Source organism: Lepus europaeus, chromosome 20 (genome assembly GCF_033115175.1).
Source record: "Lepus europaeus isolate LE1 chromosome 20, mLepTim1.pri, whole genome shotgun sequence".
Lineage (NCBI taxonomy): Eukaryota > Metazoa > Chordata > Mammalia > Lagomorpha > Leporidae > Lepus > Lepus europaeus.
This window is the reverse complement of record NC_084846.1, coordinates 6,208,018-6,230,328: the sequence shown is the minus strand read 5'-3', so window position 1 is coordinate 6,230,328 and position 22,311 is coordinate 6,208,018. Positions and strand designations below refer to the sequence as shown.

The following is a 22,311-nucleotide window of genomic DNA, read 5'->3' as shown; positions in this document are numbered from 1 at the left end:
CGAACGGCAGACCCGAGGAGTGGCCCCCGCCTGGCTAGGAGCCCCCTAGTCTGATGGCGGAGGCCCACTTGGAAAACGTGACTTCAGCGGCTGTGTTAAGGTCAATTGTTATAATAGCAACAGTTAAAATACACTTTGCCTTGCCGGGCGATTTTATATATATATATGTATGTATTGACTCATCTCCTTTCAACCACCTGATGTTCTCCCCAGCTAACCCAGAAAGAGACACCCAGAGAGGTTAAGCTACCTGCCCAAGGTCACACAGCAAGGGACAGGCAGAGAGCCAACCCCAGGTCAGAGTCACTCCAGTCCCCATGCTCCTGAACCTGGGGGTTCACCGCTTAGGTTCTGCAGCCTCATGGCCCTGGGTTCAAATCCCGGCTCAGCCCTTGTGCTCATTTGCTGTGTGACCTCGAGCGACACAGGGGCCTCTCTGAGCTCCGGTGTCTTGATCGGTAGGATGGAGGGATTTGGTTGGTCTGTGCCGAGTGTCTAAGAAGTCTATACTAAGCCTCACCCCTGCCTCCCTCCCTCCTCCCTGCCTCCCTCCCTCTCTCGTTCCAGGTCCAGGATGGGGGCCCCATCTGTCTGGGCCTCAGGCCTGCTGATTACGATGCTGCTTTTTGTGGCTGGGGACCAGGGTGAGTGGGTTCGTTGGGAGGGGGTCTGGCGCACTGACAAGATAGGGCAACTTTGTAATTCCAAGTTTTCTCCTGCTGGTCCCCCGGCTTGGTCTCCAGACTAAAGTGAGAACAGATGAAAAAGGTTCTTTGAACAATCAAAAGCGAACGAGATACCTGGGAGGTTATTTTTAGTCACTGCCAGCACCGTTTTGGCTGAAATGAGCTAGAAAGAGAGGGAGGTGGGGAGTGAGAGCAGTGCGGAGATTGATTGGTGATGTCTGCTACGGGTGGGGCGCGGAAGTACAGGTCTGTGTGCCTGTCCTGGCATCGGGAGCTCGGGCTGGGGCAGACGTTTGGTGTGGTGATCAGGCCGCCATGTGGGACATTTGCATCCATATCAGAGGTCCTGGGTTCAAGTCCCTGCTTCTGCTTTCAACCCAGCTCCCTGCGCATGCGCACCCTGGGCGGCAGCAGGTCACTGCTGGAGGACTGAGTCCCGGCTACCCCGAATGAAGCTCTCGGCTCCCGGCTTCTGCCTGGCCCAGCCTGCCTGGCTGTTGCGGGCATTTGGGGGAGTGAACCGGTGGGTGGAAGATCTCTGTCTCTCTCTGCCTTTCAGAGACGTAAACCTAAAAGTTAATGAATGAAATCAAGTGAGCTGATTGCCACCAAGCAGGCCTTCTGCTCAGAGAAGGCGAGCGACTTCCCGAAGGCCACACAGAGAGTTGGTGACAGTGGGCGGCCACTCACCAGGCCTGCGAAATCTGCATCTTGGGTGGAGGCGAAACGGTGAAGGGATTTTTCCCCCCAAGATTTAATCTATTTATTTGAGAAGTAGAGTTACAGACAAAGAGAGGGAGAGACAGAGAGAGAGGTCTTCCACCTGCTGGGTCACTCCCCAAATGGCCACCATGGCCAGAGCTGGGCTGATCTGAAGCCAGGAGCCAGGAGCTTCTTCAGGGTCTCCCACATGGGTGCAGGGGCCCAAGCACTTGGGCCATCTTCTACTGCGTTCCCAGGCCATAGCAGGGAGCTGGATTGGACGTGGAGCAGCCGGGACTCGAACCGGCGCCCCTGTGGGTGCTGGCACTGCAGGCGGGTGCATAGCTTCCTACACCACAGCCCTGGTGAAGGGATTTGATCTCATTGCTTTCCTGGTGGCTCAGTTAATCTCATGGATTCGGGTGTTGCTTTGTGGTGTTGGATGGACGCCTAACCTCCCCCAGCGTGGCCTCCCTCCTCCTTGGGGGGGGGGGGGAGCTGGCAGAGTGCCCGCCTCTCTCATCAGAACTCTGTCTGCCTTCTGCACCCCAGGCCCAGAGGACGCCGCCACGGCCACGGCCACGGCCACCGAGAAGGCACTGCATATGCAGAAGCTAGGCTCGGGGGCCGTCCGGGCCGCTCTGGCAGAGCTGGTGGCCCTGCCCTGTCTCTTTACCCTGCAGCCACGGCCGGCTGCCACCCGAGAGGCCCCTCGCATCAAGTGGACCAAGGTGCGGACGGCGTCGGGCCAGCGACAGGACGTGCCCATCCTGGTGGCCAAGGACAACGTGGTGCGGGTGGCCAAGGGCTGGCAGGGGCGAGTGTCACTGCCCGCCTACCCCCGGCGCCGGGCCAACGCCACGCTCCTGCTGGGGCCGCTGAGGGCCAGCGACTCCGGGCTCTACCGCTGCCAGGTGGTGAGAGGCATCGAGGACGAGCAGGACCTGGTGCCACTGGAGGTGACGGGTCAGTTGGGGACAGCGGAGGTGACGAGGCCGGGCAGGGGAGGGACTGAGCCTGAAGCCCACCCACCGGGTGTCACCACAGATCTCACCCTGAGCAGGGGCTTCCTCTCAACTTCTTAGGGTAAAGTCAACAGAGAAATCTCCGTGGGTACTAGTCTCTTTTTTTTTTTTTTTTTTTTTTTTAAGATTTATTTGAGAGGCAGAGTTACAGAGAGAGAGAGAGCGAGGGACACAGAGACAGAAGTCTTCCATCTGCTGGTTCACTCCCCACGTGGAGCTGGGCCAATCTGAAGCCAGGAGCTGGGAGCTTCTTCCATGGGTCTCCCATGTAGGTACAGGGGCCCAAGCACTTGGGCCATCTTCCATTGCTTTCCCAGACCAGCAGCAGGGAGCTGGGTCAGAAGAGGAGCAGCCGGGACTCGAACCAGCGCCCATATGGTGGCTTAGCCTACTGTGCCACAGCGCCGGCCCCTGTACCCTCTTTTTAGGCCAAGTGGCTTCAGAGTCCTGCAGGCTGCAGTATGTAGTGGGATTTTATGGTCATCTAATTTAATTTTTTTTTAATTTCTAAATTTAAAAGATTGAGAGAGAGGGGGAGAAGGAGAGGGAGAGGGAGAAGGGGAGAGAGAGAGAGAGAGAGAGAGAGCTTCCATCTCCTATCTCCGGGTTCATTCCCCATATAGCTATCAAGGCCAGGGCTGGGCTGAAGCCAGGAGCCAGGAGCTCCATCCGGGTCTCCCACACTGGGGCAGGGGCCCAGGCACTCGGGCCGTCCCCTTCTGCCTCGCAGGTGCATTTGCAGGGAGCTGGATGGGAAGCGGAGCAGCCAGGGCTGTAACTGACTCTGATACGGGATACAGTGTTGCAGGCGGCCGCTTAACTCACTGTGCCACAGCACCCGCCCCGGCTACCTGATTTTTACATAAGACAAAGGGTAATGGCTTTCTCTCCAAAGAAGGAATGCAAGCTTCCCTTCAAAATAACTGCATTTAAGCTTCCTTTAAAAAGTGAGGCCATTTCCAAAAAAGTAAGTCGATTAAAAACATAGAGTAAATAACAGTACTTGAATCCCTCTTTAGCCGATTCCTGTATTAAATTCATTCTGTTGAAATAGATTTGGCTAGTTTCTGTTTTCCTAAGTGATTAAGGTGGAGGAATTAAAAAAAAAAAAAAAAAAAAAAAAGGCCGGCGCCGCGGCTCAACAGGCTAATCCTCCGCCTTGCAGCGCTGGCACACCAGGTTCTAGTCCCGGTCGGGGCGCCGATCCTGTCCCGGTTGCCCCTCTTCCAGGCCAGCTCTCTGCTGTGGCCAGGGAGGGCAGTGGAGGATGGCCCAAGTGCTTGGGCCCTGCACCCGCATGGGAGACCAGGAGAAGCACCAGGCTCCCGCCATTGGATCAGCGCGGTGCGCCGGCCGCAGCACGCCTACCGCGGCGGCCATTGGAGGGTGAACCAACGGCAAAAGGAAGATCTGTCTCTCTCTCACTGTCCACTCTGCCTGTCAAAAAAATAAAAAAATAAAAATAAAAAAAAAAGCTTAAATATGAAGGGACTTCAAAACATTCATGGGAAAATGCAATTAAAAGATAAGTTTAGGGGGCCGGTGCTGTGGTGCAGTGGGTTAAAGCCCCAGCCTGCAGTGCATCCCATATGGGCGCTGGTTCGAGTCCAGGCTGCTCCACTTCCAATCCAGCTCTCTGTGATGGCCTGGGAAAGCAGTGGAGGATGGCCCAAGTGCTTGGGCCTCTGCACCTGCATGCGAGCCCTAGAAGAAGCTCCTGGCTCCTGGCTTCGGATCGGTGCAGCTCTGGCCGATGCAGCCATCTGGGGAGTGAACCAGCGGATGGAAGACCTTTCTCTCTCTCTCTCTCCCTGCCTCTCTGCCTTTCAAATAAATAAATCCTTTTTAAAAAGGCAATAGAAAAAGATAGTTGGGGGGGCATTTGCCTTGTGGTTAAGGTGCTGGAATCCTACATCACAGCGCCCGGGGCTCTATCCCCGGCTTGGCTGGGCTCTGACAACTTCTTGCCCTTGCAGACCCGGGAGGCCACAGGGGGTGTCTCAGGCTGTCGCTTCCGGCCACCCTCGTGGGAGACCTGCTGATGTCCCAGCCCCCAGCCACAGGCTGGCCTAGCCCCAGCTGTCATGGGGCATTTGGGGAGCAAGCTAGCAGAGAGGGTCTCCGTCTGCCTCTAAAGAGAGAGAGAGAGAGAGATTTGGGCATGAAAAAAAATTGGAAATCCATGCAGTTTGTCCATTATGCGCATTTTCCGTGAGCCTTTGAAGACTTTTCATATGCATGGACTTCAGAGCCTTTTTGCACCAAAATAGTCTTTTAATCTTTTCTCTCGGACTTTGTAATGTGCCTTCCTGCTGTCCAGAGCAGGATCAGGCACAGGGAAGACGCTCAATACTCTTTTCTTTATTTAAAGATTTATGTATTTATTTGAAAGGCTGGGGGTGGGGGGAGAGCTCTTCCCTCGGCCAGTTCATTCCCCCAGATGGGCACAATGGCTGAGGCTATGCCAGGCCAAATCCAGGAGCCAGGAGCTCCATCCGGGTCTCCCACGCAGGTGCAGGGGCCCGAGCACTTGGGCCATCCTCCACTGCTTTCCCAGGCCACAGCCGAGAGCTGGATGGGAAGTGGAGCAGCCGGGACTCGAACCAGCGCCCACATGGGATGCTGGCACTGCAGGTGGTGGCTCTACCCGCTCTGCCACTGTGCCGGCCCCACGCATTATTGTTAACCACAATCGCCTTCCTGTGTGATGACCTCATATTTCATGGGGCCGCCCCATCGTGCCCTTTGGAAGACCTCCCTTCTCCAAACCTCATTCATGGTCAGGGAGGTGAATGTCACCTCTGGGTTTGCTCAGTCATTCGACCTAGCGTTACTTGCGCACCTGCTGTATACCAGCCTGATGCCAAGGACACAGCTCCCCGTAGGGCGACAGCTGATTCTTTTGTCCTGTTCATCCATATCTTTCATCCTTAATTCAGAATTTGAGTTGCCGTGAGCCTGTGATGGGTGCGTCACATCCTTGCTCCCATGTCACCTCCTCCAAGAAGCCTTCCGTGACTTCATTCCCAAGCCAAGCAAGAACCATGGTTGGTCTCCCATGGCTGCTTGTGCTCCCGTGATTGCACATGTACTGAATTCCGAAAAGGCAGCCTCTCCCTCTCCCTCTCCCTCCCCCCCCCCGTCTCTCTCTGTCGCTCTCTCTCTCTCCCTCTCTCTGTCTTTGTCTTCATCTCTCTGTCTCTCTGTCTCTGTCTCTCTCTCTCTCTCTGTCTCCATCTCTCAGTCTCTCTGTCTCCATCTCCATCTCTCCCTCTCTCTGTCTTTGTCTTCATCTCTCTGTCTCTCTGTCTTTGTCTCCATCTCTCTCTCTCTCTCTCTCTCTTGCGTCTCTCTCTGTCTCTCTGTCTTTGTCTCCCTCCCTCTCTCTCTGTCTCTCCCTCTCTCTGTCTTTGTCTCCATCTCTCTCTCTGTCTCTGTCTCTCTCCCTCTCTCTCTCTCTCTGTCTCCATCTCTCTCTCTCTCTCTGTCTCTCTCTCTCTCTCTCTCTCTCTCCCTCTCCCCCCCCCCCCGTGCCTTCCACCACCGCTAGCATACACCCTGAGTATACAGAGCACTGTCTTTGGAGTCAGATCTTCCCAGATTGGAATTTCGGCTCTGCCTGAGGCCTAGCTGTGACCTTGGTCACGTCCCTCCGTCTTTCCGAGCCTTATTCTCCACTCTTGTTTTAAAGAGTTTGGCGACAAGGTGTGGATAAGCGCTTTTCACGTCGTGTTTGGCAGATCTGAGCCCTCTGATGCCATTTGTTATCAGTTTCCCCATCAGCAAAATGGGGCCATGGCACGCTTACTCCCCCCGTGTCAGGATCCTGTAGTTATCAGACCGGGGCGGGAAGGGGGTGGCCATCTTGCCAGAAAGAAGGTTCCAGACTAAGGGGTCCCCAGCATCCCGGACATTCTCCCCACAGGCGTCGTCTTCCATTACCGGGCAGCCCGGGACCGGTACGCCTTGACCTTCGCCGAGGCCCAGGAGGCCTGCCGTCTCAGCTCGGCCATCATCGCGGCCCCGCGGCACCTGCAGGCAGCCTTCGAGGATGGGTTTGACAACTGTGACGCCGGCTGGCTCGCTGACCGGACCGTCCGGTGAGCAGCAGGTGTATGGGGGGGGTGGAGTTAGCCTCTGGGCAAAGAAGCCCCTTCGGGCCCCCAGGAGCACACGAGCCCTAACTCTGTCCTTGCGTTGTCAGGTACCCCATCACTCAGTCCCGGCCCGGTTGCTATGGCGACCGTAGCAGCCAGCCGGGAGTTCGGAGCTATGGGAGGCGAGACCCCCAGGAACTCTACGACGTGTATTGCTTTGCCCGAGAACTGGGGGGTAAGTCTAGCACTTCCGGGCCCCTGCGCCCCACCTCTCCCACCCCCACCACTCATCCCTTCTAAGCGCTTCTGCGGCTTTCCTGGCTCATCTCTTTCTAAACCTGCAGCCAAGACCCGAGCCCCTCTCCTCCCCTGAGCCCCCGGCCCCTCCCTGCCCACCCTCTGAGCCCACCCCACCTCGCGTCTTGTCCTCTCTGAAGTCCCCCACTCGATTGGTTCGTAAAAACAGGCTAGCGCCCCCTCCTGCTAGAACCTAGGAGGTAACGACCCCCCAAACTCAGCCCTGCTGGGACTACCTGGAGAGAGACGCCCCCTCCTCGTCCCCAGGGGGCCCTGGCCCCACTCACCTTCTCCCCGCAGGTGAAGTCTTCTACGTGGGCCCGGCCCGCCGCCTGACCCTGGCCGGAGCGCGCGCCCAGTGTCGCCGCCAGGGCGCCACGCTGGCCTCCGTGGGACAGCTGCACCTGGCCTGGCACGAGGGCCTGGACCAGTGCGACCCCGGCTGGCTGGCGGACGGCAGCGTGCGCTACCCGATCCAGACGCCGCGCCGGCGCTGCGGGGGCCCAGCCCCGGGCGTGCGCACCGTCTACCGCTTCGCCAACCGCACCGGCTTCCCCGCGCCCGCCGCCCGCTTCGACGCCTACTGCTTCCGAGGTGCGCAGGGGCTTTGCTGAGGCCACGCCCCCAAGAGGGGCGGGCCTCCTGGTTGCCACGCCCCTCCACTTGAGGCCACGCCCTAGGGGTGTGTCCATTCCAGAAGACACGTGGAAACGTGCGTGTGCATCAGCCACGCCCCCGGTGAGGACCACGCCCCCTGCGGCTGGTCTTTTCCCAGGAGCCTCGCACTGGTGGGAAGTTAAACAGCCCCAGATGAGGCCATGCGTTGATCAAATTGTTGTATTTAAGGTCTTGAGGCTTCAGAACCCCGAAAGACCCGCCCCTGGGTGGAGCATGTCCGCTCTGGGACCACCCCTATAAGCCTGTTGGCCCTGTGCCCTGGGCAGGCCCACTTCAGGGGCGGGATCTGGGCTGACATTCGCTCTTGGGATAGCCAGGATAGTTTGTGCTGCAGCATGCTGGAATGTAGGCAGACTGCAGGGAGAACTTCCCCGGCAGTCCCTAAGCCTAACCCAACCTCTTCCACTTTGTCCCACAGCTCATCACACCACGCCACACCATGGAGACCCAGAGACTCCCTCCTCTGGGGACGAGGGGGAGATTCTGTCGGCAGAAGGCCCCCCGGTGCGAGATCTGGAACCCAGCCTGGGGGAGGAGGAGGAGGTTGTGCCCGAGGCCCGGGAGCCCCTGCTGTCCAGCGGGGAAGAAGAGCCCCTGTTCGTGGTGGAGAAGCAGGAGTCTCAGGAGAACCCCGGCCCTACCTATGGGAGCCCCACTCTGGCCTCGTGGCCCACGGAGGCAGCGTGGCTGGGCACCGTGGCCCCCAGCCCCGGTGGCATCAGCGCAGGCCCCGCGGCGTCCACGCCCACAGATGCCCCCACGGGCCCCACGTGGAGGAGAGGACGTTTTAAAGGGTTGAACGGGCGCCACTTCCAGCTGCAGGAAGAGGAGCTAGGGGTGGAGTGGGGTCTCGAGGCCAGCGCCCAGCCCCTCAGCCCGGAGGCTGCTGGGAATCACGTGGAACCTCCCTTGGCCACGGAAGCCACGGAGACGCCGGGGAGTGGCCGGAGCCAGAGTCCCTGGGTCATGCTGACCAATGAAATTGATGCGCCTGAAGCTGGTGAGCCAGGTCTAGGGGGCGTGGGGGCGATCCCGGGGGGCGGGTGGGGGTGGGGATCAGAGGGCTAGCCCCAGGCAAGGGGGAGGGGCGGAGGAAGCCCCCAGTCCCAGACCTAGAGTCTGGGGGCGACACAGGAGCTGTGCAGCTGCTGAGACACAGTTATACCACGAAATGACGTTCGTGGGCATTGTTACAGATTCCCGTGGTGGCAGGAGCCCTGCACAGCCCCGGCTGTGGCCTCCGACCGTGGCCCCAGCCAGCCCCCCGAGCCCCAGCAGGGCCCCTGGCCTGAAGTTAAAGGAATCTGCGGACCCCAGCGGGAAACCAGCCACCCCCAGCCTGTCCTGGTCCCCCACGGAGGCCACGGTCCCGGCCCCCAGCCCCTCTGAAGACCCCAGCACAGTTCCTTGGGGGGTATCCCCCACAGCCACATCCCCAGACCTCCCCGTCATAGCCATGCTGCGTGCCCCCAAACGAGGGCTCACACCAGACCCCACGGAGGGTGCCACCGAGGGCCACCGCGAGGCCACCGCTACTGCCACATCCTTGCTTGCGACAGAGACGGAGGGGACTGCCCCCTCCCCCTCCTGGCACCCAGCAGGGCTGGGGGGAGAAGCCACACCCACGACAGCCACGGACACAGGAACTGGAGCCAGCCCGGACTCCCCCGGAGACGCTGGGGGGCCCAGCCCTTCACAGCACGCCAGCCGCAGCCCCTGGGTTTCCGTGGGCGGGGCCACGCCGGCTGATGTCACCCCCACGGAGGCTGCCGCCGAGCCCACAAGCGTGAGAGACATCTTGGGGTCAGCGTCTGGGGTCTTTAACAGGGCAGAGAGCCCCACTTCCGGCTTGCAGGCCACCACGGAGGAGGTGGGCTCCACCCCCCCTTCAGCATCCTCAGGGGACCCTAGAGTTTTTGTGGTGCCCAGAATCACCCCAAGTTTGGGGCCTAGGGCTTCTGCAGGTGTAGGACCCACGGTGGATCCCGCGGGTCCCTCGGTCACGCCGGAATCCAGCGACACCACCGGCCTTTGGGAATCCAGATCGCTCATGATTGAGGGGACTGAGAGCCCCACCTGGCGCCCTCTGGTGACGTTCGATGCAAGCAGGGTGACGACGTCCCTCACGTCCCCAGACCAGGGGGACAAGACTGATGCCCTGGCGACGTCCATCCTGGCCACCGCGAGCTTCCAACCCCAGCCAGAGCCGGAGGGCCGGACGGTGGCCGAGGGGACACCTGGAGCGTCAGTCTCTCCTCCACCATGCACACCCACCACAGCCGGCATGGACGAGGCTGTCTCAGCTCCCTCCGGGGAGCCTGCGGTGCCGTGGGACGCCCCCAGCACCCTGCCACCTGTGTCCCAGGGCACAGGGGACCTGCGGCTGGAGCTCTTGGCCGGGAGCCCAGCAGTGGACGGCTTCTGGGAGGAGGTGGCGAGCGGAGAGGAGCCGGTGCTGCTGGGAAGCCCTGGGAATGGGAGTGCAGAGGAGGGTAAGTAGGTTCAAGGTCCAGGGCTGACCCTGGGGGTCTGGGGGCTTCCAGCAGGGGGCGGCACTGGAGGTGCGAGCTCGTGAGGTGGAGGAGCGTTTTGGAAAGTGCGACCCTGGCAGAGGGGTCGGCGTAGGCAAGGCCCAGGAGGTGGAACTGAGTCTGGTTTTTAACAGTGAGTTTGTTCCAGCGGCCAAGCTGTAGGTACGATGGGCCGTGGGGTTGTTTGGGTTGGGGGATGGGTTTAGTTTGGGGCAGGCCATTGGGTTTGTGTGTAGAGGGGGGGACTGGCATTCAGAGACTCCCCCACAGCTGGACAGAGACAGCTCTGAGGCATGGGCTGGAGGGGGTGTGGCTAGGTCGAGGGGCGTGGCATGGGCGTGGCCATGTGAGTGGGCGTGGCAGTGGGAGGGGTACGGCCCAGAGATCTCTGCACAAGTGGAAGTTGGGCCTGGAAATTGGTGACGTGGATCATGGAGGGGGGAGTCGCGAGGCGCAGGGAAAGTGGAGGCTGGGGAGGGCTGGGAGTTGCTGAGCGAACCCTCCCAGCCCATTCTACAGACTGCACAGCTGAGGCTCAGGGAGGTAGGAGGCACAGCCAAGGATTCATACATTTAGCCTGCTGGTGCAGATCCCTGCCTTGAGGGCGGGTGCTGTGGTGCAGTGGGTTGAGCTGTCACGGGACAGCAGCGGCCTCTCTCTCAGGGTTGCCTGGTTCCACTCCAGGCCTTCTGATCCAGCTTCCCGCTAACGAGCCTGGGAGGCAGCAGACGATGGCCCAAGGACTTGGGTGTCTGCCACCCCTGTATGAGACCCCTGGCTGGTTCTGCCATTTGGAGAGTGAACCAGTGAATGGAAGATCTCTCTCGCTCGCTCGCTCTCCTGTTTCTCCCTCTGTCTCCATCACTCTGCCTTTCAATAAATAAATAAAGTCTTTCTTAAGAGGGAAGTAAGATGCCCGCGTCCCACACCCGAGTGTCTGGGATCCGGCTCCTGGCTGCTGCTTCCTGCTACGGCAGCCCCGGGGGGCGGCGGCGGAGACCTGGCCGGAGCTCCCGGCTCCCGGCACTGAGTCAGCCCAGGCCCGGCCGCTGTGGGCGCACGCAGAGTGGACCAGCACCCGGGAGCCGCTACTCCCTCATTCTGTCCGCCTCTCTGCCTTCCATGTAGATGAATAGTTTTTAAAGTTCGTGGAAAGTAGAATTGAAATATGAGCTTATTGGGGTGCAAAAGCTTTTGAAATCCACGCATAGTTTTCTCATAATATGCATTTTCCACAAATTTTTTTTCAAGTGCCCTTGGAGGTCTTGCCTGGCGACCCAGAGGCTAAGCCTCACTCGGCACCAAGTCCACCTGACGTTTGCTGCTCTGTGCACGGTGGGGTCCAGAGGAAGCCACTGCCCCTCTCCCTGGGGCCAGGGCTGCCCCCTGCAGCCCGGCCAGCGCTCCCAGCAGTTTTTTTTTTTTTAATCTGAGCTGGGGCTTTCGGTCAGATAAACTTTTGTTTATAAAAGGGATGAAGCAGAGGTGGGCACTGTGGCTCAGTGGTTAAACCCCTGCTTGGAACGCCCACATCACGTGTTAGGGGGCCCCGGGTTCGAGTCCCGCCTCCACTGCCGACCCGCACCCTGGGAGGCTGCGGTGATGGCTCGAGTACTTGGGTCCTTGTCACCCTCGTGGGAGACCCAGCTGGAGCTCCGGACAGCCCGGCCCAGCACCAATCAGTGTGGGCATTTGGGGAGCGAACCAGTGCATGGAAGCGCGTGCGCTCTCTCTCTAACTCTGCTTTTCAAACAAAATCAAAATAAATAAACATTTAAAAGTGGATTATGTCAGTTTAAGAAGTAAATGCATTTTAAATTAATTAAGAAACACTTTTTCTGGCCGGCGCCGCGGCTCACTAAGCTAATCCTCCGCCTTGCGGCGCCGGCACACCGGGTTCTAGTCCCGGTCGGGGCACCGATCCTGTCCCGGTTGCCCCTCTTCCAGGCCAGCTCTCTGCTGTGGCCAGGGAGTGCAGTGGAGGATGGCCCAAGTGCTTGGGCCCTGCACCCCATGGGAGACCAGGATAAGCCCCTGGCTTCTGCCATCAGATCAGTGCGGTGCGCCGGCCGCAGCGGCCACTGGAGGGTGAACCAATGGCAAAAGGAAGACCTTTCTCTCTGTCTCTCTCTCACTGTCCACTCTGCCTGTCAAAAAAAAAAAAAGAAAAAAAAAAGAAAAAAAAAGAAAAGAAACACTTTTTCTGACTTGTAAAAACCCACATTAACACATTTGATTTTTATTTATTTATTGGAGGCGGTGGGGGGAGAATCTACTGATGCTCTCCCCCAGTTACCTGTAGCCGTCAAGAACAGGCTGGGGCTGAAGCCCGGAGGCAGGAGCTGGAGCTGGGAGTTGAACCCAGGTCTTTTGAGGTGGGGTGCAGGTGCCTTAACTGGCTTCTTTTTTTAAAAAAAAAAAAAAAAGATTTATCTATTTATTTGAAAGTAAGAGTTACACACACACAGAGAGAGAGAGAGAGAGAGAGAGAGAGGTCTTCCATCCACTGGTTCACTCTCCAAATGGCGACAACAGCTGGAGCTGCGCTGATCCAAAGCCAGGAGCCAGGAGCTCCATCTGGGTCTCCCACGAGAGCGCAGGGGCCCAAGGACTTGGGCCACAGCAGGGAGCTGGATGGGAAGTGGAGCAGCTGGGACTCGAACCGGCGCCCATATGGGATGCCGGCACTGCAAGCGGCGGCTTCACCTGTTACGCCACAGCGCCGGCCCCAATAAATAAATCTTAAAAATAAATGAGTAGACACGAAGCCTTGGGCATGTGGTGGACCTACCCAGGTAGGGGGCCATGGGGAGGGGCAGGGAGGCTCCTCGGTGCCAGAGGAGATGGGGCGGGGGCCATCAGAGAAGTGGGAGGGAAAGCAGACCGGGGTGCGAAAGACATCGTCTTGGGGGTCGCAGCACCTGCAGCCCCGGGCCGGGGCTGGATTCTCGGCTCCAAGCTGAAGCCGGGGGAGACCCAGGCGCCTTCCCTCCCTCCACTTGCAGCAGAAATGCTAATGAAGCCAAAAATAAACGCAGCACCAGCGAGCGAGCGACTGAGTCACCGCCAGTCTGTGGGCAGGTGTTGGCAGCACAGGGCACCTGGCGGCGCTCACGCGTCCCGCCGCCCGGCAGCCCCACGCGTGTGCACACACACGTGCTGGGGCCTCACCGTCCACGAGCCCCTGTGCTGTCCCTAAGGGGCACAGGCAACCCCCCTACCCCCCAGCCAACGCCGGGACAGGTGCTAGCGCGGGAGAGCCAGCTGCTGCCTTCGCCGAGTTAGAAAGCAATCATTGAGCGCCTGCTGTATTCCAGTCTCAAAGCTGGTCATGTGTAGACCTCACCCAGTGACGGCCGTGAGGAGCTGCGCTTGTGTTGCTTCAAAAAGATTTAAGGCTAAGCTGCCGCCTGTGACGCTGGGCATCCCGGGCCCTTGAGGTCCCGGCTGCTCGGCTTCCGATCCAGCTCCCTGCTAAGGCACCTGGGAAAGCAGCAGAACACGGCCCAGGTGCTTGGGCCCCTGCACCTGCGTGGGAGACCCGGATTGGGTTCTGGGCTCCTGGCTTCAGTGTGGCCCAGCCCTGGCTGCCGCGGGCGTTTGGGGAGTGAACCAGTGGGTGCGAAGTCTCTTTTTCTTTCTCTCTCTCCCTTTCCCTCCCTTGCTCTGCTTTTCAAATAAATAAATAAATAAGTCTTTAAAGGTAAAGAAGAAACCTGTTTAAAAAATGAAGTCATTGTTTTATTTTATTTTATTTTTTTTTATTTTTGACAGGCAGAGTTGTTAGACAGTGAGAGAGACAGAGAGAAAGGTCTTCCTTTTTGCTGTTGGTTCACCCTCCAATGGCCGCTGCGGTAGGCGCGCTGCGGCAGGCGCACTGCGCTGATCCGATGGCAGGAGCCAGGTGCTTCTCCTGGTCTCCCATGGGGTGCAGGGCCCAAGGACTTGGGCCATCCTCTACTGCACTCCCTGGCCACAGCAGAGAGCTGGCCTGGAAGAGGGGCAACCAGGACAGGATCAGTGCCCCGACCGGGACTAGAACCCAGTGTGCCGGCGCCGCAAGGCGCATTGTTTTATTTTTTAAAAATTTTTAAAGATTTATTTTTTATTTGCAAAGCATTTCCAGAGAGAGAGAGGGAGAGGGAGAGATCATACTGGCATCAGCGACGGCGGCTTAACCTGCTGTGCCCCTCGTCTTCATGTTGAAAACTTGTTTGTTTATTCACTTTTGCTTGTTTGAAAAAAACAGAGAGAGAGAGAGAGAGAATCTTCCATTCACTGGTTCACTCCCCAAATATTCACAATGATCAGGGCTTCTCCAGGCTGAAGCCAGGAACCAGGGGCTCCATCCGGGGCTCCCACATGGGTGACAGGGACCCAAGCTCTTGTGCCGTCACCCGCTGCTTTCCAGGCACATCGGCAGGAAGCTGGATTGGAAGTGGAGCAGCCGGGACTTGAACCTGTCACTCTGATAAGTGGGCGAGGCAGCAGCTTAATCACCACGAGACTCAGCCTTTTCATTTTGTTTGAAAGGCAGAGATAAAGAGACAGATGGAGCAAGCTCTCCCATCCACTGGTTCACTCCCCCAAAGCCCGCAACAGCCAGGACTGGGCCAAACTGAATCCAGGAGTCCAGAACCCAATCTGGGCCTCCCACGTGGGTGGCAGGGACCCCAGCACCTTTGTCATCACTGCTGCCTCCCGGGGTGCGCATGCGCAGGGAGCTGGAGTCAGGAGCCAGAGCCGGGACTCGAACCAGGCGCTCCGGTGCAGGATGTAGGCATTGCAAGCAGCAACTTAACCCTCTGCACCACGCGACCGCCCTGCGTGTTTACTCCTGTTTCGTTCTAAGTCACTGAAGCACGAGCAGCCTGGCAGCCGCCACCTGGAACATCGCTGCTTTAGGGAGAGAGGGAAACAAACTAACGGAAGTCCATTCTGCTGGTGGTGAGAACGTGATGATGGCGGGAGAGATAAAGGAACCAAGGGGGGGGGAGGGGACCACAGGTGGAAGGGACGACCAGGAATGGCCTGAGCAGCTGTGGGAGGAGTGAGGAGCCGCGGAGTCTGGTGGGAGAGCGCCCCCAGCAGAGGGGGCAGCTGTGCGAAGGTCCTGGGGCAGGGCCACGCCTGGCCTGCTGGAGGACCAGGGGTGTCAGCGTGGCTGGAGCCGAGTGAGCATGGGGGATGCTGGCGGAGGTCGCACAGGGCCCCGGGGACTGTGATGAAGAGGTCGGTTTTCTTCTGTGGGCAACGGGGAAGCCATGGAGCAGTCCAGGCAGAGGAGGGACCTGGCGTGAGTCTGGGTTAGGAGGAGGGTGAAGGCAGAGGCTGGGAGAGCCCACTGCTTCATGTCAGCTCGATTTCTTTTTCACAATTTTACTTAGTCATTTTTTTTTTAATTTGAGAGACAGCGAGAGAGAGCTGCTCTTCTGCTGGTTCACTCCCCGATGCCTGCAACAGCCAGGCCTGGGCCCCCTGCTGTGCCCTGGCTTCGCCCAACCAGGAATGCTTGGGTGTTGGGAGACCCTGGGGTTGGCGGGCATAGGAGGGCGGCTCTTGCCCTGCCCCTCTCTCATTCCAGAAGGGAAGCAGTTTCTTCCGGGAGTTGGGGAGCCCCCACCAAGGCGTCTGGGTTCCCAGAAAGCAGAGGAGACCCCTCGGACTGCACCTGGGGAAACCCGGCTGGGAATGGGGGCGGGGCCAGGGGAGACGTCCTGAGGTGCCCGGCTCCGTGAGGCAGCTGACATTCAGAGCCGTGACGGGCCCCGGGTCCCCTAGGGTGTGGCAGAGCCAAGGACTGAACCAGGTCTCTGGCTCCACGGCCCGTGGTTATGATCCCTGTAATGACGCTCGCTAAGGTTACGGCAAAAGAGGTTAAGCCGGGGCCGGCGCTGTGGTGTAGCAGACGAAGGCCCCTCCTGCAGTGCCGGCACCCCATATGGGCTCTGGTTCGAGTCCCGGCTGCTCCACTTCCAATCCAGCTCCCTGCTGATGGGCTGGGAAAGCAGTAGAAGATGACCCAAGTGCTTGGGCTCCTGCACCCACCAGGTGCCTAAGCAGGGAGTTAGATCGGAAGTGGAGCAGCTGGGACTCGAACTGGAACCTGTATGGGATGCCAGTGCCAGCCCCATCCACAGAGAAGGCTTTGATGAGACAGCTTCAGGGCATGAGGACTGCATTCTAAGGCAGACAAGTGACCCGATGGCCCGTGCCTCCTGCAGCACCCTCGGATCCCTGCGAGAACAACCCTTGCCTACACGGAGGCACGTGCAGTGCCAACAGCACCATGTACGGCTGTAGCTGTGACCAAGGCTTTGCCGGGGAAAACTGCGAGATTGGTGAGTGCCCCCCCCCAACCCAGGCTTTCACTGCAGACCCCGGGGGTCTGCTGGGGTGGCCAAAGCCCGCGGGACTCGGAGTTCACCAAAAGCCACTCCCCGCACCTCGCTCCTTGAGTCCAGCTAAATCAAGCCCTAGTTAAAGCCAAATCTGGGCCGAGGCTCAGGGCTGCTGCCTGCTCTTACTACCAGGCAGGGATGCAGAAGGAAGATAAAGGGGTGATGTGTCCCTGGGGTTCCCACCCGCTCCTGGGTGAGCAGGGGTGTAGGCACCACCACCGGAACCATAAGATGCTAGCCCCGAGACCCAACACAGCATTATTATAAAATTAAAACAATAAATATAAATGATATAATTTCTTGAGCTCTTTGCTTCCACCAGACTATGATTAATTATGAAATTTAAGCCTTAACCATAAATGATATAATTTATTAAGATCTGTGCTTCCACCACACTACAATTAATTATAAAAAATGTAAACAATATAATTTCTGGAGCTTTTCCATTGAGTCTCCAGGTAGAACCACCCCAGAAAGGGTGCCATGATTTGTCACCATTTTGTACAAAGACTCAAGGAAGAGAAGTGACTCCCCTAATGTCACAGGAGCTTCAAGCATTGTTGGACACAGAATTGGTAAAAGAGCTGCCCTCAGCATCAGTAGAAATCCAGATACTTGGTGACAAGTGCGGCGTCCGTCCGCATAGGAGTGCAGTAATGCTAGTTTATGGTACTTGTATGAGATTCCACCCTGCACAGACCACCAATGCCACAGTCGGGTGCAGGATACGGGGTCGGATCGTGACCCTGTGTCTCGCCTGGTTCCCCAGGGAGGGGGTGCTCAGAGCCCAGGGACAGCTGCCCTTCTGACTCGGCCCCTCCTTCTCCACGCCAGACATTGATGACTGCATGTGCAGCCCCTGTGAGAACGGAGGCACCTGTGTCGACGAGGTCAACGGCTTTGTGTGTCTCTGCCTCCCCAGCTACGGGGGCAGCCTGTGTGAGAAAGGTGAGTGTGCCGCATCGCCGGCAAGCGCAGGCTCCCTGACACGCTCTGGGTCTCCTCCCCTGGTTCCGTGGCTGTGAACCCTACAGGAGGAAAATTGTGAGTTGTGGAGTTTTAAAGATTTATTTATTTGGAAAGTTAGAGAGGGAAAGATGGAGAGAGAGGCTTCTTCTAGCTGCTGGTTCACTATCCACAGATGATCACAACTGACCTGTATCCACTATTTCTCTCTCTCTCTCTCTTTCTCTCTTAATATTTATTTATTGGGGCCGGCACTGTGGCATAGCAGGTAAAGCCACCGTCTGCAATGCCCTCATCCCATATGGGCGCCAGTTTGAGTCTGGGCTGCTCCTCTTCCCATCCAGCTCTCTGCCGTGGCCTGGGAAAGCAGTAGAAGATGACCCAAGTGCTTGGGCCCCTGCACCCATGTGGGAGAGCCAGAGGAATCTCCTGGCTCCTGGCTTTGGATCGGCCCAGCTCCGGCTGTTGCAGCCATCTGGGGAGTGAACCAGCGGATGGAAGATCTCTCTCTCTCTCTCTCTCTCTCTCTTTCTCTGCTTCTCTGTAACTCTGCCTTTCGAATAAATATTTATTTATTTGAAAGGCAGAGTTATAGAGAAAGATGGAGACAGAGAGAGGTCTTCCACTGGTTCACTTTACAAATGGCTGCAACGGCCAGAGCTGGGCCAGACCAAAGCCAGGAGCCAGGAGCTCCATCCAAGTCTCCCACGTGGGTGGCGGGGGCCCAAGGACTTGGGTCATCCCTCGGTGCTTCCCAGGCGCCTTAGCAGGGAGCTGGATCAGAAGGAAGTTGAGAAGCCGGGACTTGAACCATTCCTCAAATGAGATGCCGGCAGCACAGGTGGTGGTTAAATCCACCGTGCCACAGCACCGGCCCCTGTATCTAACACCTTAGAGAGCTGCCAGAGTCGCCTAAGTGCCCTCCCGGAGGGCACTTCCTCACCTCCAACCCAGCCAAGGGGTGTGGCCCTGCCAATCAGAGAAGGAAATGTTGAGATGTTGGGCAGGGGCGGGGCCTAGAGAATGACCTTGAACTTCAACCTCCACCAGCAGGAAAGAGGGGACATGGATGGGGGTGGGTGATGGGGAGGTGACCCTGGGATGGCCCCCTTGCTCAGGGGCTGGCTGGGCTCCTGGCTGATGAGCCAAGGCCAGCCCCTCGTCACGCACCTGTCTCGCGCTCCCAGACACTGAGGGCTGTGACCGGGGCTGGCACAAGTTCCAGGGCCACTGCTACCGCTACTTCGCTCACCGGCGGGCGTGGGAAGACGCCGAGAGGGACTGCCGCCGCCGGGCCGGCCATCTGACCAGCGTCCACTCTGTCGAGGAGCAGAGCTTCATCAACAGTAGGGACTCCGGGGCGGGGGGTGGGTCCCAGCCAGCATGGCGGGCGGGGGTGGCCCCTTTGCCCGACGCCACCTCTCCATAGCTGTGCCCATTAAGCCAAGCCCTGGCCCCCTGTTAATTCCCACGTCCATGGGTTCACTCAGTCGGTCATTCACCAAATACTGTGTGTGCCAGGTACCACAGCACCACAGTGCGCAAGACACATGTTGCTATGTCCACAGGGAGGTTGGGAGGTGACATAGACAGACAAGTAAATATCTAATCAAAGAATATCTTTATTAATAGTTGTACGGTACTGTATTATGTTCATCTGTACTGGGTAATAGAGCCTGAGTGTGCTAACACAGATACCACAGGGCCAGGGGACAGAGGGTGACGGAGGGCGACATCTGTGATGTGTGGGCTGACGTGAAGCACACAGCAGAGCGTGGCGTTCGCTCAACCCGGCGCTCGCTGTTTTTCTCCTGCCATTTGTTCACCGCTCTGTGTAGTCAGTGGCCCCGTGGATCCTTGGGTTGCTTGTTGCTGGCTTCCCATCTCCTCCACGTCCCCAAAGCCCCTGCTTACCCAGCAACACCCAGTCCCCCGCCCGGCACCGCCCGCTGGGGCTTCAAGTCCCGCCCACGCCATGTCCCTGCCCCAGCCCTACTGCCCAGGCAAGAGGGCAGCCAGGATCCCTGCTGGGCGTGCCCAGAGTGGAAGGGGCTCGGGTCGCCTCCAGCTCATACCCGGGGCGGCCAAGGGGCCCTGGGTCCTCCTCCCCGGCTGGGGAGAGGGGTCGCACCCCCTCCTCCTCCCCTGCCCCGGTGGTGCACAGGAGGGGCCAGCTCCCAGCCCTCACGCCCCCTTCCCCCCTCTGCAGGCTTTGGGCACGAAAACACGTGGATCGGGCTGAACGACAGGATCGTGGAGAGGGACTTCCAGTGGACGGACAACACAGGGCTGGTGAGTGGCGGGTCCCTGCCCCCTGGCCTCGGTTTACCCTCTTGGGCGTCAAGGAGGCAAGCGGGGGGACCCTCTGAGATTCTGGAGTTGGCAATGGCGCATCAGCGAAGGCCCTGTCCCCCTCACCCCCGCCCCAGCTTCACTCAGGCTGCAAACACAAGACTGGGGGCTGGTGCCTCCTCCTGCTCCCTCTGCCTGGCCACCTGCTGAGGGCGTTCTCCCCTCCACACACACCTGCCCTCCCCGTGGAGGGGAAATTCACACAGCATTAAACTACCAATGTGGCAGCAGGCATTCAGTGTCTTGACAATGAGCCACGCCCTGGCCCCCACCAGTTCTCCAATGTTGTCAATCGTGTTCCTGGGGCCCAGGACACTTTTCTGAAAAAGATTTCAAAGGGTCCTCAGCTCTCCTGCAGACTCCTCCTCCGGGAAGCCCTCCTGGACTTCCACGCTGAGGTCATCTTTTGAATTCTGTCCAAGTATTTATCTAAAAGCCACCCCAATGGGGAAACAGACAAGGAGGGGGCTGGGAGGAGGTAGGAAGTAGGGCGGCCAGGGAGGAGGACCTCACAGGCCGGACAGTGCCCGCGGTCGGGACGGGAACACTGGGTCCCTGGGATGAGTCTGAGGGATGTGGCCGGGGTTGAGCCGGTGGCTGAGCCTGGGCTGGGCTGGGACGCGGGTCCCTCCTGCAGCAATACGAGAACTGGCGCGAGAACCAGCCGGACAATTTCTTCGCGGGGGGCGAGGACTGCGTGGTGATGGTGGCGCACGAGAGCGGCCGCTGGAATGACGTCCCTTGCAACTACAACCTCCCCTACGTGTGCAAGAAGGGCACAGGTGAGCCGTGGGCGGGCGCTCGCCTGTGGGAGCCAGTGACCGTCCGCCGTGGGCGGGCGCTCGCCTGTGGGAGCCAGTGACCGTCGCCGCAGGTGCGCAGTGGGCGGGCGCTCGCCTGTGGGAGCCAGTGACCACCTGCCATAGGCGGGCGCTCGCCTGTGGGAGCCAGTGACCGTCGCCGCAGGTGCGCAGTGGGCGGGAGCTCGCCGCCCCCGCCTCCTGTCACTCCTCACCCACTCTGCCCCTCCTCCAGCTTCTCCTTTGCCCAAGTGGTGAAATGTGGCGTTTCATAGTTTATTTAACTTTTTTATTTTTTTAAATATTTATTTATTTGAAAGTCAGAGTTACACAGAGAGTGAGAGGCAGAGAGAGAGAGAGAGATCTTCCATCCACTGGTTCACTCTCCAATTGGCCACAAAGGCCAGAGCTGTGCCGATCCAAAGCCAGGTGCCTCTTCCGGTCTCCCACGCAGGTGCAGGGGCCCAAGCACTTGGGCCATCGTCCGCTGCTTTCCCAGGCGCATTGGCAGGGAGCTGGATCGGAAGTGGAGCGGCCGGGACTCGAACCGGCGGCCACGTGCTGTGCCCGCACCGCAGGCACTGGCCCCGAGGTCCTTTTTTCCGCCTGCTCAAGTTCCTGCCCCCGCTGTTCCCAGTGCTGCCCTAGCGGTGCTGTGACAATCAGGGGGCGGGGCGTGTCCCTGTGTGCGGTCCGGGCCCCTAGGGAGTTCCTGGCTTGGGTGGACACAGCCACCTGTAACCCAGGGCGATCAGAGCAGGCGCGGGGAGGGGCCGGCAGTCTCGGGCTCGCCCCCTTCCCTAACCAGAGGCCCCTGTGTCCCCAGTGCTGTGCGGCCCCCCTCCCGCGGTGGAGAACGCCTCCCTGGTCGGCGCCCGCAAGGCCAAGTACAACGTCCACGCCACCGTGCGCTACCAGTGCGACGGGGGCTTCTCCCAGCACCACGTGGCCACCATCCGCTGCCGTAGCAACGGCAAATGGGACAGACCCCAGATTGTCTGCACCAAACGTAAGTGGCTCCTCCCCTCCCCCAGCCCGGGAGACCCCAGCCCAGGCTTTTCCCATCAACACATCCCCCTGCACCCGCGTGCACGGCGGCGGCCGGCGGGCGAACCGGCTTCTGGCCTGCCCCGCCCACCGCACAAGCTTGCCAATCACGTGGGGCGGGGTCTGCCTCCACTTCCCCTCCCCCGCGTCGAAGCCACTCCTGCAGGCCTTTTTTTTTTTTTTTTTTTTTTTTTTTGCCTCTTCCTGTCCGGGCCTCCCCACCGCCCACCTGCAGCCAGACGGTCACACCGGATGCGGCGACACCATCACCACCACCAGCACCACCACCAGCACCATCACCACAAATCACACAAGGAACACAGAAAGCACAAACAGCCCCCGGCAGAGGACTGGGAGAAGGAGGAAGGGAATTTCTGCTGAACCGCAGGAGGAAGAAGCACAGCTCCCCCCCTCCCCCAACAGAACCTTCCGGAACCTTCGCGTGGGGAGACAGAGCCCAGAGAGAGACGAGAGCGTCTGGGAGCCCCTGAACCCCAAACCACACGCATAACCCTTTGTACAGAGCCCCCTCCTCCTCCTTGGCGTTCACACACGAGGTCCGTGTATTGCGAAAGTCCCGTGTGGCCAAGCCACACCCTGGATGCACCTGCTTGCTCACGAATATACAAGACCAAGGGGACTCTGCCTTGCCTTTGTTTGCCCGAGTGATTGGCGGTGCTGGGATAAGGCTTTGAGACCCGTGCAAGGGCTGGCACTTGGATTAAGACC

At 59.1% G+C, this 22,311-nt stretch overlaps 1 protein-coding gene across 1 annotated transcript; it reads left to right on the top strand.

The window, feature by feature from the left end:
• The first annotated feature begins 567 nt into the window (after nucleotides 1-567).
• On the top strand, nucleotides 568-22,074 carry NCAN (neurocan). The gene is made up of 14 exons (XM_062178919.1): nucleotides 568-644; nucleotides 1,941-2,354; nucleotides 6,339-6,513; nucleotides 6,618-6,745; nucleotides 7,108-7,401; nucleotides 7,904-8,485; nucleotides 8,682-9,977; nucleotides 16,241-16,357; nucleotides 17,252-17,365; nucleotides 18,571-18,729; nucleotides 19,593-19,675; nucleotides 20,373-20,517; nucleotides 21,362-21,544; nucleotides 21,818-22,074. Exons 1-14 carry the CDS (start codon nucleotides 575-577, stop codon nucleotides 21,961-21,963), a joined length of 3,906 nt encoding a protein of 1,301 aa, XP_062034903.1. The 5' UTR covers nucleotides 568-574; the 3' UTR covers nucleotides 21,964-22,074.
• The last annotated feature ends 237 nt before the right edge of the window (nucleotides 22,075-22,311 follow it).

Bases quoted from the DNA above. Each gene is read 5' to 3' on its own strand.
- NCAN (XM_062178919.1), top strand. From the start codon at position 575: ATGGGGGCCCCATCTGTCTGGGCCTCAGGCCTGCTGATTACGATGCTG. The intron at 645-1,940 runs GTGAGTGGGTTC...TCTGCACCCCAG, and splicing joins TTTTGTGGCTGGGGACCAGG to GCCCAGAGGACGCCGCCACG. The intron at 9,978-16,240 runs GTAAGTAGGTTC...TGCCTCCTGCAG, and splicing joins GAATGGGAGTGCAGAGGAGG to CACCCTCGGATCCCTGCGAG.